Source organism: Monodon monoceros, unplaced genomic scaffold (genome assembly GCF_005190385.1).
Source record: "Monodon monoceros isolate NGI ecotype Baffin Bay Population unplaced genomic scaffold, NGI_Narwhal_1 Super_Scaffold_9, whole genome shotgun sequence".
In the NCBI taxonomy this organism is placed as follows: Eukaryota; Metazoa; Chordata; class Mammalia; order Artiodactyla; family Monodontidae; genus Monodon; species Monodon monoceros.
Genome location: NW_021703786.1, coordinates 8,904,998 through 8,924,365, shown reverse-complemented (window position 1 = coordinate 8,924,365; position 19,368 = coordinate 8,904,998). Strand labels below are relative to the sequence as shown.

The 19,368-nt window shown below is 40.1% G+C and overlaps 1 protein-coding gene across 4 annotated transcripts in view; it reads right to left on the bottom strand.

Annotated features, from left to right (window-relative positions):
• INTS2 (integrator complex subunit 2) overlaps positions 1-17,398 on the bottom strand; it is a 49,765-nt gene extending 32,367 nt beyond the window's left edge. For 2 of the 4 annotated variants that reach the window (XM_029211850.1, XM_029211854.1), the window contains exons 1-9: positions 17,348-17,398; positions 15,762-16,068; positions 14,282-14,420; positions 12,025-12,127; positions 11,077-11,190; positions 8,915-9,045; positions 8,494-8,667; positions 5,252-5,478; positions 3,442-3,567 (exon numbers count right to left, since the gene is read on the bottom strand). In XM_029211850.1, the coding sequence (XP_029067683.1) occupies positions 3,442-3,567; positions 5,252-5,478; positions 8,494-8,667; positions 8,915-9,045; positions 11,077-11,190; positions 12,025-12,127; positions 14,282-14,420; positions 15,762-16,068; positions 17,348-17,357 (1,331 nt within the window). In that variant the 5' untranslated portion in view covers positions 17,358-17,398. Of the gene's footprint in view, positions 1-3,441; positions 3,568-5,251; positions 5,479-8,493; positions 8,668-8,914; positions 9,046-11,076; positions 11,191-12,024; positions 12,128-14,281; positions 14,421-15,761; positions 16,222-17,347 lie in introns of all 4 variants that reach the window. The other 2 variants (XM_029211853.1, XM_029211851.1) reach the window with 2 other exon arrangements.
• Between the last annotated feature and the right edge of the window lie 1,970 nt (positions 17,399-19,368).

Below are 19,368 nucleotides of genomic sequence, written 5' to 3'. Positions count from 1 at the left end.
AACCTTTACTTTTCTCTATGCATATGAATAGTCAAACCCTCTCAAAGTCTCAGTTACTGCATTTGAAGGTTGGAGAGAGTAAATGTCCTCACATTCCTTGGAAAAACAAAGGTCCTTTGGGATTAAAATGTTAGGATAACTGTACATACTAACAGCTGATACTTATTTCATATAGAAAAAAATCTAGTGTTAAAACTTAATCACCAAAAAGTCACAAACTGAGTACAAGGACAGTAATAACTCAGACCATCTTTTACCTGGAAAATGAAATTTAGTTTATAGAAGCATTTTGAGCAGAACTCAAAATGACAGAGAAAAAAGTGATCACTATTCAAAAGTAAAAAGAAACAGCCAGGGGCTCATCAGATATGAAAAATGGTTATAAAAACACACCAACAAGAATGACTTGTTTAAAGGGAATAATTTTGATTTGTAAAAATAATTTTCATTGATCTCCTTCTACTTCATTGCAGTGTAAACAGGTAAAACGAAAAGCAACTACAAAGCCTGCTACCCAAAGCTAAGAAAATTAAAAAGGTCACTCTCAACCACACCTAAATCATTCCTCTAATAAAAGACGGTGTTATGTAGTAGAAAGATTACAGCTTTAGAGCCTGCCAGATCTGAGTGGGAATCCCATCTCTGCTAATCACTGTTAGTGTGACCCTGAACAAGAAATTTAAATAATCTTTTTGAACTTTAGCTCTCCTACGTATAATATAAAGATAAAAATACCCACCTTACAGAAGTAATGAGGATTAGAGACAATGCTTAGAAATTACTTCAGGTTTTATATATATATATATATAAAACTGAATCACTTTGCTATATACCAGAAACTAACACAACATTGTAAATCAACTATAATTTAATAAAATAAATTTTTAAAGAAAGCAAGAAACTACTTCAGGTAAAGAGAAAAGAAAGTACTTCATTTCACATACTTAATTTCATACCTTCCTGAAACACACAATTCCAACTACATTAAAGGGATTTTCTTAAAAGGCATAAATGCATAGGATGATGAAGAGGGACAACAACACAAAATACTGGAAGACAGAGCCAACACTGATGAGTGATAACTGACCTAGCAGACCCGAGAAAGCAGAACACTAAACTGACAGGTGGGAAAACCAATCTGCCACTTACACCACAGAATCCCCAAAGGCCTCAGAAACTGACAACTCCAGGCAGTTCTGGGAGTGAGAATGAAGACAGAGACTAAATATCGACAGTCTGTATGAGCAGTAGACCTCCAAATCACCTCCATTCTACACACCTAGATGAATACCCATCCCCCAGTAGAGAGGAGAAGACTAGAGATCTATTCTCTGGATATAGTAAAAAGGTGTCTCTGAACTGACGGACAATCAGGGATATCTAGAGCACCTTTCTGAAAGTAGAAGAATTATGTGAATGCTTATACTGCAGTCTGAGACATCCCAGCCCTTAACCCTCACTTTATTTATAGGCCTCCACTCCCCAAGCAAGACAACAGTCTTCTCTAAGACTCTGAAAAGCCCAAGAGTTTCCCATCTATGCATTCAGAAGTTCTAACCTGCTTTTTAGTTTCCCACTCTTAAATATGAACAGACAATCAAGAATTACCAAACCTGAAAAAAACCTTCTAAGTTGAAAAATATAGAACAAAAAAAGGCAGAAAAAAAGAAACTTAGAGAAAAGAAACAGAACAAATAAAACCCCTTCAATCATTTTGATTAATATCAGAGAAACCATGCCATGATGAAGCAGTAGACAGTATAAAAAAGAAACAGGGCTTCCCCGGTGGCGCAGTGGTTGAGAGTCCGCCTGCCGATGCAGGGGACGCGGGTTTGTGCCCCGGTCCGGGAGGATCCCACGTGCCACGGAGCAGCTGGGCCCGTGGGCCATGGCCGCTGGGCCTGCGCGTCCGGAGCCTGTGCTCCGCAGTGGGAGAGGCCACAACAGTGAGAGGCCCGCGTACCGCAAAACAAAACAAAACAAGAAATCCTAGGGACAAAAGGCTAATCCTACATGACTCCATATTTAAAAAGAACAAGCCGCAAAAAGGACCAGGAATCAGAATGTCATCAGATTTCTCAACAGTAACATTGGAAGTTAGAAGACAATAGAGCAAGACTTTCAAAATCCTCAAAGGGAATTATTTCCAACTTAGAATTCTATACCCCATCAAACTATCAATCAAGTGTCAAAGCAGAATAAAGACATTTTCAGACATACCCAGTCTTAAAATAATTTACCTCTCACATACCCATTCTAAAGACGCAAAATGAGGGAGCAAATTAAAAAAGATGGAGGGACTTCCCTGGTAATCCGGTGGTTAAGACTCCACGCTCCCAATGCAGGGGGCCCAGTTCAATCCCTGGTCAGGGAACTAGACCCCATATGCTGCAACTAAAAGATCTCACATGCCACAACTAAAGATCCCACGTGCTGCAACTAAAGATACCGCATGCCACAAGGAAGATCCCGACTGCCTCAACTAAGACCCGGCACAGCCAAATAAATAAATAAATAAATAAATAAAAGTAAAAAGATGGAGACATAAGATGCAGGAAACAGAAGACCCAACAAAGGACAGCTGAAGCAAGTCCCCAAAATAATAGTGAAGAGCAATTCCCAGATGAGAGCTGTGTACCAGGTGCAGAGGTAGCCAGTTCAGATGGGAGGTCAAAATGTTCCAGGAGAGATTTCCTCAAGAAAATGAAACTGGCAGAATATCTAATGAGTCTGAACATCTTGAGAGGAGGTTTAGATTGGCAGAGTGTTTGAGATTGCATTAATGTAAGCACACAAAATACAGAGCAAATGAAAAACAAAGAACAAAAACACAGGATAATTATTAATGGAGAAACAAGTTTTGCAAAAGAAAAGTAATCATCTACTGCTTGGTTGCGCTTCCAATAGTGTAACATAAACAACTATGTGTTGGTCAAAGCAAAATAATAACTGTACTGGGAGAATGGAAAGATAGAAAGGATGTGTAGATATGTTGAGGACAGAGAGAAAAGAGAGAACTAATTCCTTATTCTCATAGTGGGAAGTCAACAAATACTCCTAAAACGAAAAATCAGGATGTAGCGAATACAAACATGTTAATAAAGATGCGGTAGTAAAAACCAAAAGAATCAGCTGAAAGAACTGAAAGAAGCTGCTTCTAGGGAAGGGGAAACAGGGAGAGTGGGGAATAAGGACTACAATTTGCCTCGAATCTTGAAGAACTCTTTTGACTCCTTTAAACAATGTGTACATGAAACTTTGATAAAGACAAATAAAATAACTGGCATACAGGAGATGCTACTGATATCCTTTTATTAAATAATACCAATGTCCCTATCTTAGACCATTTTGTAGTAAGCTCCTAATTAATTTTGTACATGTGTTTTAATAAATAAACAAAAGCAGACCTTGAGAAAATAGTACAGTTATATAGTTGGGTACCTGACAAGTGTAGAAAAGGCCAGGAGCATACAAAAGGAAAGTGAAACAAAGCGAACCCCAGCTGGTGTGGCAGGAGGACGGCTTGTCATCAACTGCAGTAATTGCTCAGCTTCTTCCTCAGTTGGTCTAAAAAAGGAATACATTATTAGGTTTTGCTTTTTTCAGTTGAGAGAAGGAAGAAGGGACTTCTCAACAGTTTAACCTTTCAGATACAAACCTTGAGCTTTATAATGTACCTCACTACTTATAAAATCTTTAATATCTTAAGACGTCAAAAGCAAAACTGTTGAATTCACAACTAGTGTTTTTCCTCAGACACAAATACAGGTAGTCCCCACTTTGCACAGTAGTGTGGGACCATAAAAATAACGATGCAAGCTGAAACTGCATCAAGATCTTAATAATCAATGGGGAAAATTACAGCTGTTCCACGACTTTTAAAATTTTTGTCAGGACATTAAAAACTCTGTTGGTTACAATGAATAGGGAAATTTTTTTAAATAGTAAAACTAATATTTATACAGCATTCTATAATTGGATATATTAGAAACATTGGGAATTAAAGTGTTTTCTTTGTAAAAGATTTATCAAGAGTAGTTTGAACAGCCCTTGCCATCTTCTCATTGTATAACTTATAATATGGAGTGAGCATCTTCTCTAAGCCTTGATGAATTATCATACCCCCTTCTAAGTTTGGATCAGCTTCCAATATTTTATCCTTTGTAGTTCCAGTCATGAAATATCTGAGAGTTCCTTTAATGTGAAGATTTTTGTCAGCATCAGTCCTCTGGGTCTTCATCCCTTTTGTCACAATGACTTTCCTCAAGTTCGCCTTCACTAAGCTCACCTGGCTACGTATCTAGGGTCTCTCAAACGGCAGCACTGCCAACATCCTCACAGTCAGCTGTTTCTTCTATTTACGTTTGGCTCACATGTCACTTCCAGCGTTAACTACTTTCTTTGCTACACTTTCATTTTTATTGGCCAATTCCCTCTTTCAATTATCCATTTCTGTAAAATATCACATGGGTTTATTCACTGAGAGACAAGGAGATGATACTACTACTCACTTTGCTGTCTGTTCATGAACTGAGTAATACTTGTACATGGACTAGTTACTGAAAGATTTTAAAAGAAATGATGTGATTGGTCACTGCTCATGATGTGCCTCTTTTATTTACACAGTGATTTGTGGCTTAAAAAGCTCTCAGCAAAGTTTGTACTTTATACAATAATTTGGTTAATGTATCATGGTAACTGATACATTAGTTGTTGAGGGAGCAGTGTTACTTAACTAAAGTGTGGTATCTGAAACTCAAGTTAACAGAGACATGCAAAGTGAGGACTACATGTATAACAGTTGAGGACAGTATTCAAAAGGATGTAGTCAGTGACTAAGAAATCTCGTGCTTAATAATCGCATCATATCAATTTTAAACAATCTATGATCTCAGTTGTAAAAGGAAACACAGAACACATTTACTTCAACTAGCTGCATGGGCTAGGTAAAGGATAACTCACAGATCACTCATGAGAGTCATGTCAAGCTGTGGTAGAGGCATAGGTTTCTTAAACTGCTCTCGCTCCTCCCGTATTTACATAACTCTATTTACAATCAGACCAAAATAGATGGATAAATCCCAGCTAGGAATGTTTGCCTGAGGCCTTCATTCTTGATATAGGCGAGCTCACTACCTAAGCCCAATAGAAAACCCAAATCCTCTGAATAAAAGGCCTGTGGCTCACTTTCTTGGGATTAGAAACAAGAAAGTAAAATGACAAAAAGGTAAAATATCAAATTATTGAATACTTGAGTCCAGCGATCCCCATCAAAGCACAGTACAGACGTAAGAGTGCACTGGCTTTCACAACATGCTCTTCTTTCAGCCCCGAATACACAGACACATTGGGCTCCATCTCCACATCAGCTTCTTCCACAATGCGGGTACTTCTTACTGTGGGAAGAATGCCCATCAACTCCAGAAGAAGCTGCCTTCTCATTTGCCAAAGGACAGAACTACTGGTCTCTCTTTTTCTCTGTAAAATATGGGCCACAAAAGGAAGAAAGCATGGAGCACTTACTAAGTCAGAAGGAAGTTCAAACAAAGCTCTCCACTTAAACACTTGAAACTGATCCATTTGAGGAGGCTGAGGCTATCATAGCTGCAGAATCTCATTTTAATCCATCGAGCAAATTCAGTGGATTTGACAAATACTCTACTCACCCTAATTTGGACTGGTTGTACAGAAAATACTAAATTAATAACAATTTGAGATGTAAAACATCATGTAAATGATGCTTTCAAATACATAATGACTAGTGGAGTCATATGTACAAAGTGCTCAGATTGTGAAGACACAAGGGCTTGAGTGGAAACAAAAGCTCTGCCATTAATTGATTATGTACTTTTAGGCATATAAGTTAACCTCTCTGAACCCCTTGTCTTAAATGACAAGGAGATGAATATCTTATTAATAATATTTAACTCCCAGGAGTGCTCTAGTTAGGAGTTCACAAGTCTACCACCCCCCCAGTTCTTCAGGCAGGGATAACGTCCAGTCATCTCTTACTCATCAGGGCCTGACATATTGTGCCTGACATACAGCAAGCGTTCAATATTTGTTAAATGGATGAACAAACGAACAAAGATAATAAATATGAAAGCAGTTCTAAACTGTAAAGGACTAGGCAAAAGTTAGTTATTATTTTTAGAGTGTTTCAAAGTAAAATATGGTAAGCCTGTTTTATTAATGATATAAGGTTCAAATAAGTTTATTGCACACAAAGAACAATTACCAACAAGCGGATCATACCAGGTGCTTAGCACAGTGCCTGACATATAGAAGAAATACTAGAAATATTCACTTCCTTTTCAAAAGCAAAGTTTAAAATTAGTTTTCAAATGGGCTAGAAGTAAAGTAAAACTTGGATACAGAAAAGTATGGTGAATTCATGGCATAAAAAAAATAGACTGGGGGCTTCCCTGGTGGCGCAGTGGTTGAGAGTCCGCCTGCCGATGCAGGGGACATGGGTTCGTGCCCCGGTCCGGGAGGATCCCACATGCCGTGGAGCGGCTGGGCCCGTGAGCCATGGCCACTGAGCCTGCGCGTCTGGAGCCTGTGCTCCGCGGCGGGAGAGGCCACAGCGGTGAGAGGCCTGCGTACCACAAAAAAAAAAAAAAAAAAAAAAAAGACTGAAGAAGGGTCTAAGCAGTATACATGTTACTGTCAAGCTCACTGACCTCAACAAGTTAAAACCCATTCTGCATTAGTTTCTTTGTAGGGACAGGACTCTATTCACAGAGTTACCATGAGATGTTTTTTGAAAAAGTACAATATTTTGCAAGTTAAAAACTGTTGCAAAATATAATATATATTCATCAATAGATGGATGGATAAATGTAGTAGATACATACAATAAAATATTAGCCTTAGAAAGGAAGGAAATTCTGACACATGCCACAACATGCATGGACCTTAAAAACATAATGCTAGGGACTTCCCTGGAGGCGCAGTGATTAAGAATCCGCCTGCCAAAGCAGGGGACATGGGTTCGAGCCCTGGTCCGGGAAGATCCCACATGCCGTGGAGCAACTAAGCCCATGCGCTGCAACTACTGAAGCCCGCGCGCCTAGAGCCTATGCTCTGCAACAGGAGAAGCCACCACAATGAGAAGCCCGCATACCACAATGAAGAGTAGCCTCCACTTGCCGCAACTAAAGGAAGCCCACGCACAGCAACAAAGACCCAATGCAGCCAAAATAAAATAAAATAAACATTATGCTAAGGAAAATAAGCCAAACTCAAAAAGAGAAATACCACTTATACGAGGTACCTAGAATGGGCAAATTCATAGAAACAGAAAGTAGAAAAGAGATTACCAGGCGCTGGGAGGAAGGAGGAATGGGAAATTATTGTTTAATGGGTACAGTTTCTGTTTGGGATGATGAAAAAGTTCTCAAAATGAACAGTGATGTTGGTTGCACAACACTGTAAATGTACTTAATGTCACTGAACTGTACACTTAAAAATGATTCAAATGGTAAATTTTACATTATGTATATTTTACCACAATAATATAATAATAATAATAATATACACACACATATTAAAATTACAGACTACAATAACAACTTGTATTGATGACCTAATGTAGCAACCTAACGTAGCAGTTCTCACGTGGCTGACCCAGAAACCTGGAGATTACCAATACTCTTTTGGGGGTCCAGAAGGTCAAAAATATTTCCTTAACATTATAGATCTTTTTCACTCATTCTCCTACAAGTACACAGTGCAGTTTTTCCAAAGGCCAGACATTAAAGAGACTTGCAAAAATGCACAATGATACCACTCTTTTCAGTAAATTTTTGTTTTGGAAAATACGGTTATTTTTCATTAAAAAAGTATAGTCACATTTAATGAGATTATTATTGTTATTTTTCAATTAATTATAAATAAATATTTCAAAAACTGCAGTTTTCATTTCTAGTATGGTAAATATCAATAGATAAAATCCTATACAGGGACTTCCCTGGTGGCGCAGTGGTTAACAATCCGCCTGCCAATGCAGGGGACACGGGTTCGAGCCCTGGTCTGGGAAGATCCCACATGCTGTGGAACAACTAAGCCTGTGCGCCACAACTACTGAGCCTGCAATCTAGAGCCTTCAAGCCACAACTACTGAGCCCACGTGCCACAACTACTGAAGCCCATGCACCTAGAGCCCGTGCTGTGCAGCAAGAGAAGCCAAAGCAATGAGAAGCCCACACACCACAGCGAAGAGTAGCCCCCGCTCGCCGCAACTAGAGAAAGCCTGCATGCAGCAACAAAGACCCAACACAGCCAAAAATAAATAAATTAAATTAAAAAAAAAAAAAAAAGCCCATACAAAAGCTCTTTGGAGTTCTCAATGATTTATTTTAAATGTTAGGAGGTCCTGAGACTAAGAAGTTTGAGAACCACGGACTTAATGACATCATTCTAAAAGTGTTTCTTCCTCTCTTACTACTAAAATAGCCTGATCCTTGGTCTATACACGTATTTCTCCCTCACCTGCTGTCCATTTCGGATAAAAGTTCCAAACCAAGTCCGGACTTTCGCATTTGTTCCAAGAAGTAAACCACTAACAAAACAAACCAAGTCACTCACTCCGTCTTCACTAGCTTCATTTTTAGTATGATCCAAGGTCAAAGCCACTCCAAGACCTGGCAAGTGACATTCTTCCACCTAACAGAGCAAAGAAAACAAACTGAATTCAATATCATAAGGAAAAGGGCCAGGATGAGCCAGAATCTAAAGCATCTAAAGTTTAGGGGAGGACATAACACAAAACATAAAAACCCAGAGAAGAAGGTAATACATCCAGTCTATAACTATAATTCCAAATCTCTATAATATTCTAAAACCATCTTGAGAAGAGTTCCTGGTCCTAATATAAAGGCTTTTATCTCAGAAAAATAATAAGATCTCTTACCACCATGCCTCGGACCTTCAGGGCCTGAGAAGGATTCATTTTACATAAGAAGCGTAAGGCATCCGTCCTCCGCCTTCCTCCAAGACTCTCTTCATCTTGTCGTTCTCCATTTTTGATCAGGCCCCTACAAACTGAACATTTAATAGGCTCCATTACCTTAAGCTTTGTAAGTAGGATATCAGAAACAATTTTTTCAGTCTTGAGAATCGCTCATTTATGCAGATTAGACACTACAGAAGAAAAGGATCAGGAAACTTGAAAACATAGCAATAGAAACTGATCAAAATAAAGCCAAGAGTGAAAAGAGACTCAAAAAAATGAACTGTGACCTGTGGAACATCAAATAGTCAAACATACTTGTAATGTCTCAGAAAAAGAGAATGAAAGACAAATATATATATTTGAAGAAATTTTTCCAAACTTGATGAAAACTAAAAACCCACAAGTTCAATAAACCCCAAGAAGGATAAACACTAAGAAAATCATACCAAGACACATCACAATCAAATCTCTGAAAACCAGTGATAAAGAGAAAATCTTAAAAGTAGCCAGAAGGGATAAAAAAAAAAATAAACAAATAAAAGTAGCCAGAGGAAAAAAAGGAACATGTACAGAGGAATAAAGATAAAAATTACCATAGACAACAGAATGACATCTTTAAAGAGCTGAAAGGTCAACCTAAATCTATCGTGTAATACTCAGTAAATCTCTTAGAAACAAAAGGGAAATATTATCAATACCTCCATTTTTCAAATGAGAAGTTAAGTATCTTGATGGAGATCACACAAAGAGTGAGTGACAAGTTTAGAAATTATGCCCCCCAGGGCTTCCCTGGTGGCACAGCGGTTAAGAATCTGCCTGCCAATGCAGGGAACAGGGGTTCAAGCCCTGGTCCCGGAAGATCCCACATGCCACGGAGCAACTAAGCCCGTGTGCCACAACTACTGAGCCTGCACTCTAGAGCCCGCGACCCACAACTACTGAGCCTGCGTGCCCCAACTACTGAAGCCCACGTGCCTAGAGCCTGTGCTCCGCAACAAGAGAAGACACCACAATGAGAAGCCTGCGCACCGCAACGAAGAGTAGCCCCCGCTCGCTGCAACTAGAGAAAGCCCGCGCACAGCAACGGAGACCCAGTGCAGCCAAAAATAAACAAATAAAAATAAATAAATTTATTAAAAAAAAAAAAAGAAATTATGCCCCCCAGATCCAGCATCTTTTTCTGCTTGACTCTCAATTCACGAATTACCTTGCTCAATAAATGTAATTTTTATTTCACTCAGACCCAAACAACAATCTTCAGTCACTAGCAGTTTGAAACAGTGGTGAAAATTTCAGTTGATTTTTCTCAATTTCTACCCTATACTTTTCTGCAAGCTGATAGCAATAAGGCTAAAAAACAAAGGTCTGATTGCTGGTATTTCTGATTACGTATATCTCGTACTGCTCTTTGGCTATTTCACAGATATATGTTCTCTCCCCTTTGTTCACTGAACACAGGGATTATATATTCTATTTCTTTAGTATTTTTTACTTCCCTATTATAGCACTGGTGATGAATGGCCAAAAAAAGAAAATTTTGCTGCATACTCACTGTACTTAAATCTGTAACCTCAAAACAATTTTGAATTCTCTAAACTCAGCATTTCTACAATGAATACGCACTAATAAATTTTCAAAAAATAAAATCTCAAATAAAACCATATAAGTGTTTCTTCTTAGCTCAAACAATAGATCCTAGGGACTTCCCTGGTGGTGCAGTGGTTAAGAATCCGCCTGCCAATGCAGGGTACATGGGTTCGAGCCCTGATCTGGTAAGATCCCACATGCCAAGGAGCGGCTAAGCCCGTGTGCCACAACTACTGAGCCTGTGCTCTAGAGCTCGCAGGGCACAACTACTGAGCCTGCGTGCCACAACTACTGAAGGCCGCAAGCCTAGAGCCCGTGCTCCACAACGAGAGAAGCCACCGCAATAAGACCGCACACCATAACGAAGAGTAGCCCCCACATGCAGCAACTAGAGAAAGCCTGCACACAGCAAAGAAGACCCAACACAGCGAAAAATAAATAAATAAATAAATTTATTAAAAAAAAAAAAAAAAAAAGGTCCTGTACATGCCCAAGCAAATCTCTTCAATATCCCATTTTAAAATTACATTTACCTTCATTAAAACTATCAGGAACATTGGCCACCAACAGACACAAGAACCAGGCACCATTTCTAACATGGAGCAAGGCTTCAGCTACATCAACTATAGGAAGCAGGGATGGGAGCTCTATAAGAAAACAAAATCAGTGTTACTACTAAGGAGTGATATTTCATTGTATCATACATTAAACATCTTTTGACATTTCACCAATGTCATTTAAAAGTAATTAAAGTACTTTCTTTTCATAGTGTAGAGTTGAACTGTCCAGTAGGATAGCCAGTAGCCACATGTGACTATTTAAATTAAAATTAAATTAAATTAAAAATAGTTTCATTCCTCAATCACACTAGCCACATTTCAAGTACTCCATAACCACATGTGGCTAGTGGCTACTGTACTAGACAGCACAACACAGAACACTGTCATCGCTGTGGTGGACAGTGTTGGTCAAAAGAGTTACTTTCATGAAAATTTTCTCTGCATTTTTATGTCCTCTATCTTTTAATTCTGATCATGCATACCTATTATAAAGAGCCCAGAAAATACAAAAAGTGCAAAGAATATAAATAAAATCAGCTCTAATCCCATCACTCAAAGTTAATAATTTGAAAGATTTTATTTTAATCCCCCTATGGGTATTACTTTTAACAAAACTGGGATTATATTCTACTTACCATTTTGCCACTTGCTTTTTTCATTTAACATATTGTGAACATTTTCCAAAATGATTAAATTTCTTCAAATACACCACTTTAATGGCTGCACAGTATGCTATACTATGGAAATAATATAATTTACTTAATCATTGTCCTACTATTAGTCATTTTTGACCTAAACTTTTAAGGTACATTCTTAATTAGGTGAACCTTAAAACAGCACAACACTCCAGGTTAAGAAGTTACACAGTATCATTTAACAAGAAACTATATCTGAAATTTATCTAAGCACTCATTATAGTACCTGCTTGTAAAATACAAAGTACATCTGCAGCTTCCTCCAAATAGACTGGACTCTCAAATAGCTCAGATGACTTGAAAAAAAATTCTCCACTGGACTCAGATACCTTTAAAAAAAAGAAAGAAAAAAGAAATGATGAACTCTCTTAATTTCAGGTAATGAATTAGACCCCTTACTATTTTTGTAATTATTTTTTGAGCTTACAGACCGTGTCTCTTAATAAGTCATTAATATACTACAGTAGAATATGCAGTACTGGATGAATGTACCAATTTAACCACAATTAGTCAAGTCACATTGTTATTCCAGACATGCAATATGAGTCTTGATAATTTATATTTATACAAATATTTGGAGACATCTGGAATTAAAGATAAGACAAGCCAAAGAAATGAACTAAGAATGCTACCTACATAAGTTGTAGTTCAAAAAAAAGCTAAAAAACTATAAACTTAAAGCAGTATAACAGCTATAAATTCATGTTCTAAATGAAGTGTGGGAAAAACAAAGAATAAAAATTTAGGTCATCAAAAGTACCAACCAGCTTTTCTGAAAATTTCCTACAGAAGTTTCATTGCTACATCTCCCATATGCTGAAGGGTGCTGAACCGAAAAACTGGAAACCGCTCAGAGGAGGCAGGTCACTTATTTCATTAGAGGCATCAAGTACAGTATTAAGAAAAAGATGTAGGAAAATATTAGTTAAAATTAAAGACTATCAAGAATTCCCCGGCAGTTCAGTGGTAAGGACTCTGTGCTTTCACTGCTGATGGTCCAGGTTCGATCCCTGGTCAGGGAACTAAGAGCCTGCAAGCCACATGGTGTGACCAAAAAAATAAGAAAAATCAAAAATAAAAGAAAAAGAAAAAATTAAAGACTATCAGTATAGTAGAAAAGAGCTGAAGTAAATAACTTTGTAATAGAAAAAAAATTAAGATTTGTAACACATCTTAAAAACTATCTAGAACTAACTAAATCCGCCCCCCCCATCAGTATTTTCTTCGGAAACAGAATTTAGGTTTTTTTGGTCCACAATTGATAAAACTAAACTTTATTTATTATAAATTAACTAACCTTGATATTCTCAAAGTAAAAAACATTTGCTTCTCAAACTCTGGGCCCAATCTTATATAAGACATCTTAATATGAAGATCCAACTTAGTTCTCTGTATGGTAACTCCTAACATTCACAAATTTAAAATTCAGAGTTTCAATTAACCATTATCACCCAAAAGTCCATGACCTAAAGTAACCTATGTACACCCAAAACTAATATAACATTGCAAATCTTCAATAAAAATAAATAAATAGGGACTCCCCTGGTGGCGCAGTGGTTAAGAATCTGCCTGCCAATACAGGAGACACGGGTTCAAGCCCTGCTCTGGGAAGATCCCACATGCCGCAGAGCAACTAAGCCCGTGCGCCACAACTACTGAGCCTGCGCTCTAGAGCCCATGAGCCACAACTACTGAAGCCTGCATGCCACAACTACTGAGCCCACACGCCTAGAACCCGTGCTCTGCAGCAAGAGAAGCCACCGCAATGAGAAGCCCACACACTACAGGGAAGAGTAGCCCCCGCTCGCCGCAACTAGAGAAAGTCCGTGCAGCAACGAAGATCCAGTGCAACCAAAAATAAATAAATAAATAAATTTTTAAAACATTTTTTAAATAAAAGAAAGAAAGAAAGAAAGTAACCTATCATTTTTCTGAGATGAGAGGTTGAATAGCCTTCTTTAGTATACAGGAACAATTCAGCCACCTAGTGAGTGAAGCTAGCCAAATATCCCACATTCAATTCAGCTTTGATACTCACCAGTCACCGTTACGTATGAGGTACATAATTCAATCAGTATCTAAAGGAATCTCACACATTTTTTAGGAATCACGTACATATTTCACAACATTTTATGGGAGAAATTATATCCTATAGAGATATTTTCAAATTTTGTCATTTATACAAGTCTTGAGCTATATATCTTTCTAAATATCAAGAAGCCGTTGAATGGACTCCATACACAAAAAAAACCTTATGATAGAGAATGCAGAATAGGCATAAATTAGAGAAAATAGTAATTAGAAACAGCCTTTAAAAGCAGGCATTTAATATCCTTTCAAGCCTTTGAAAGGAAGACACTTACATAACAAATAGAAATATGTGTACAAGAGGATGCAACCTGCCTGCCTTCTTGCCTGTTTCTACCTTCTATGTGCAGATATCAAGTCATGCATATTTTGAGCTGTGATTAAAATAGACGCACCTTGTTCATAATTGCCAAAAGTTCACTAAGCACAAGACGCAATCGACGAGGTGAATCACTGTGTTCAAACTCTAAAGTCAGTCCATGCTGCAGCTGTGATACCAGGATGCTCTCTCCACTGCCTCCTCCAAGTTTATGCCTAATAAAGTACAAACGTGTAAAACAATTATGAGAACACTGGCACAGAAATAAAAGCATAAAAATGACCTTTTACAGAAATAATCTACAAAAGAATATATGAATTCTTTTCATATATTTCATGAATGTATTACTTCTGAAATATTTTGTTTTTCTATTTCAGAGATTCACAACCTGTGTAAAGACTCCATTACAACTGACAGTTAACACCCACTTCCATTAACAACAGTGGCTCACTACTGGATCCACAATGGGGGAAGAAGGACAAAACAAATGTCCAGAATTTGGGGGACTCAGTACAAGCTTAACAAGCCTCCTACAGGACTTCCCTGGAGGTCCAATGGTTAAGACTCCGCACTTCTACTGCGGGGGGTGGGGGTTCCATCCCTGGTTGGGGAACTAAGATCCCTGGTTGGGGAACTGAGATCCCTGGTTGGGGAACAAAGATCCCTGGCTGGGGAACTAAGATCCCTGGTCAGGGAACTAAGATCCTGCATGCTGTGTGGCAGAGCCAAAAAAAAATAAAAAATAAAAAAAAAAATAAAAGCCTCTCAGGAGATTCCAATAAATCCTTCTACTCTAGGGGAACTTACCCTACCCCCTTCCCACTGAGGGTAATTAGCCTAATCAGTTTAGCCTGAGCACAACAGTGTATCTAGCCAAAGTTCTCAGCACAACATTTTACAATATGGAATTCAAAACACCCTAGAGGCCTCCCCTGGTGGCGCAGTGGTTGGGAGTCCGCCTGCCGATGCAGGGGACACGGGTTCATGCCCCGGCTTAGAAAGATCCCACATGCTGCGGAGCGGCTAGGCCCGTGAGCCATGGCCACTGAGCCTGCGCGTCTGGAGCCTGTGCTCCGCAATGGGAGAGGCCACAACAGTGAGAGGCCCACGTACCACAAAAAAAATAATATAAAAATACAAAAAACCCTAGAATTTTAATTATAAATAAAAAATAACTTTAAAAAATGCTCTCCAGGGCTTCCCTGGTGGCGCAGTGGTTGAGAGTCCGCCTGCCGATGCAGGAGACATGGGTTCATGCCCCGGTCTGGGAAGATCCCACAAGCCACAGAGCTGCTGGGCCCATGAGCCATGGCCCCTGAGCCTGCGCGTCCGGAGCCTGTGCTCTGCAACGGGAGAGGCCACAACAGTGAGAGGCCCGCGTACCGCAAAAAAAAAAAAAAAAATGCTCTCCAAAGTTCAGATTCCCAATCTTCTCTTTTTTGGAAGAGTGCACTGCAATAAGAAGCCCTAAAATCTCCAAAAAAATTTGATTCCCTCTTTTTAAGCAAATCGAAATAAATACCAATCAATCCACATATTATATAGTATTACATTACCTAAGCTGCTGTTCTTTGCTGGCATCCTGTTCTAAAGCATGAAAGTCCACAGACAACAAAGCAACAATGGAATTGACAGCTTCCACTCCAGAGAGAAGACGAAGGATGAGTTTTTTATCCTGAGCCCAGCTTTGGCTCTGGTCAGCAGGAGCACAAAGTGCCATCCGCACCAAGCAGGGCAGGAGAAGTCTTAATTCTGGATCACTTAAAGATGCCAAACGAACAACGTCCACCTTCTGCATTGCCTCAAAAGCAAAAGGACTGACAAACTGAAGGCTTGTACACTCGGTCATTATCGCTGTTGATCCTAGTGGTTACAAAAAAAAAGTAGGGGTATAACTCCACATGTATGAGTTCCCCTCTTTTTAAAACCTCTGAAAAACGTGGTTTATCTTTAATAGGCCCTGATGTTGGCAATATTCCTGGCACAATTAAAGGCTCCCTATGTTTCTACTGCCACCTGGAAAATGAGAAAGAAAACAGAGTATATTAATGTCTCTTTCAGACTTAGGGACCTTCTGTTCTAATACTCCCATTTTGCAAAGAAGGAATACGAAACCCAGAGAGATTAAGTAACAGGCCCAGAGGAGTATTACTAGTCAGTGGCAAAATCCAAGGCTGAACCCTCATCTACTAAATCCCAGTCCAGTAATTTCTCCACTGTACCAGTCCTATGAGTGCCACAAGGCAAGTAAAAGAACAGCATAGTTAAGGACGCTCATCTTTTGTACCTCTTTATTTTCACACACCTACCCAACATATGTGAAGAACCGTTAAGCTTCTCTTTCCCACCCTCCACGAGTCGGTGGAAGCACTGGTAAATCGTCTCACTAGCCAGAAGTTATGACAGATTCAACGCCCTGGAGACCTTAACACTATCCTATATCCCCTGTGTTACTAGTAACAAACAAACAAAAAAACCAGCTGTGTAGGTGCAATTAGCTGTGGGAGAAAGCTGAGTCCCACTTGGGCACTTCTCTGTCTTCAAGAGCAATCAGAAACAGAAAAAGCAAGTATCAGGTCGCCAAAGCCATCCCCTTTGAGACCCACAGACTAGCAGAAACGTGGGTAACAGAGGGCTGGGCAGAAACGTTTTGCTTTTAAGCAAAAGGAGCTGGCCTTTTAACAGAGGGGCGGGCTGATAGAGCCGAGGCGCCAAGACATGTGTGCTCATAGGTCTGGCCCCGGGCGTAACGAGAACCAACCAATCCCTCTGGCTGAGAAAAGTCGGGCAGGTTGCGGACATGGACCCCGAAACGCTCTGACGTCTGAGAAGTGAAAGCTTCATACCTTAAAATCTACCCTCCAACCTCCCGGGACCCCACGGGGATTCGGCGCTCTAGAGGCGTCACTAGAGGCGGGACGCGGTAGAAATCTAGAGCGCTGTCCGAAGTTGGGCCTAGGCGATAATCCGAATTCCCCAGCCCTGGCTGTGCCCTGAGTCGACCTGGGCAGCAAAAACCCAGTCGCCGGGACCAATCGGGCCAGCGGTGCGATGCGGGCTCGATGAGCACACCGCACAAAGGCACAGCCCGGACTTAAGGGAGGGGAAAGCGGAGGAGACTGTTTCAACCTGCACACAGCACCTTCATTCATCCCCAGCGTCCGGCTCCCGTCGGCCACCGTACTGGACTGAAAAGAAGGGTTGCTGCGAAAGGAAAACCGGAGACGTCGGCGATGATGCAACGGCACGCATTTGGCGGCTCCACCCCCTTCCGCCTTCTCTGTGTGCTCTACCCAACTTGCCCCTGGGAGTTGTAGGATCGTGCTGTTTGCAGTCTCTTCTAGAGCATACCAGCTGAATCATTTTAGATAAATCGTTAAGGCCCTCCGAACTGCAGTTTCATCATCACAGGACTACCGTGGCATTCAAATGACAACGTGTGTAAAAGAAATGTTAAAGTTGGGACTTCCTGGTGGCGCAGTGGTTAAGAATCCGCCTGCCAATGCAGAGGACACGGGTTCGAGCCCTGGTACGGGAAGATCCCACATGCCGCGGAGCGACTAAGCCCCGTGCGCCACAACTACTGAGCCTGAGCTCTAGAGCCCGAGAGCCACAACTACCGAAGCCCCCGCGCCTAGAGCCCGTGCTCCGCAACAAGAGAAGCCACCGCAATGAGAAGCCGGCGCACCGCAACGAAGAATAACCCCCACTCACCGCAACTAGAGAAAGCCCGCAAGAAGCAACGAAGACCCAAGGCAGCCAAAAATAAATAATTTTAAAAAAAAAAGTTAAAGTTGCCCCCACTATTCTTTGACCAGAACACTAATAGAACCAGACTGTACACATTTCTTTCCATCTCTGCCTATAGAACTGTGGTGCCCTTTCAGCACCAGTTTTGTAATCCTAGGATTTGTTGGAGAATTTAAAAAGCAATCTAATCCCAAGCCTTCTTCTGCTCTCGACCTCAACACACAGTCATCAATTAAAATTAAACATCTTCATTTCGGGTTCTCAGGAATCACAGATCCTTAGAGGATGATGGATGGAGTTTAAGGAATTCTCTAGAATCCGTGCAAAATTGTGAGTGTTTGACAGTTCTGGAAAGAGGGTCCAAAACTTGCAACAACTTCTCAAAGGAGTTTTGATCACCCAGTAGATTGAGAACCTCTAGTCTCTCTATATTTTCATATTATTTCTGGTTCCTGATTCAACCAATGTGTATTTAACACCTTCTATTCAGCAGATATTATGTGGGGAGCCGAAACAAAAATATTTTACAGAGATACAGTACTTCATACTTAATAGTTTCTAAAGCTTTGACAAAGGGATAATCTCTCTAAAAATAAGGTCTGCTTTCAACACGAAAAATCAGCAAAGGAAGAAAAGAACTAATGTGTGTTACAGTGTTTCTCAAACTTTTTTCCACCTGGCCCACAGTAATACATTTCACATTGTGACCCAGAGCACAGATATACATGTATATCCACATTTACATGGAAACAAACGTTTTATGACATAATACACATATTACATGTCATGTATTCTATTTCACTTCTTTAAATTGCTGGTCACTGCACACTAAAATTGATTTCACAATCAATTTCACAATGGGTTACAAACTGTACAACATTGTCACTTTTTAGGCTGATAATCTATTAAGGACCTACTTACTGAACACTTGCTAGGCACTAGTGCTTTGTATCTGTTATCTGATTTAATTCTCTGAGGTAGGTAATATTATTTCCATTTTACAGTTGTGGGAATCGAGAGTGAGAGGTTAAGCAATTTCATTCTCCCTGGATGATCATTTCACAAGAGTGAAGGGAATTCAAACACTGGTTTGGGGGATGAATGAGAGGAGGAGGTGGATATGAACTAAGTGATTTTTTTTTTTTTTTGCAGTACGCGGGCCTCTCACTGCAGTGGCCTCTCCCGACGCGGAGCACAGGCTCCAGACGCGCAGCCCGAGCGGCCATGGCTCACGGGCCCAGCCGCTCCGCAGCATGTGGGATCCTCCCGGACCGGGGCACGAACCCGTGTCCCCTGCATCGGCAGGTGGACTCAACCACTGCGCCACCAGGGAAGCCCCGAACTAAGTGATTTTTAAGATCTCTTCCAATTCTGTTTATGATCCTGTAATCACTAATGGAGATACAACATGTA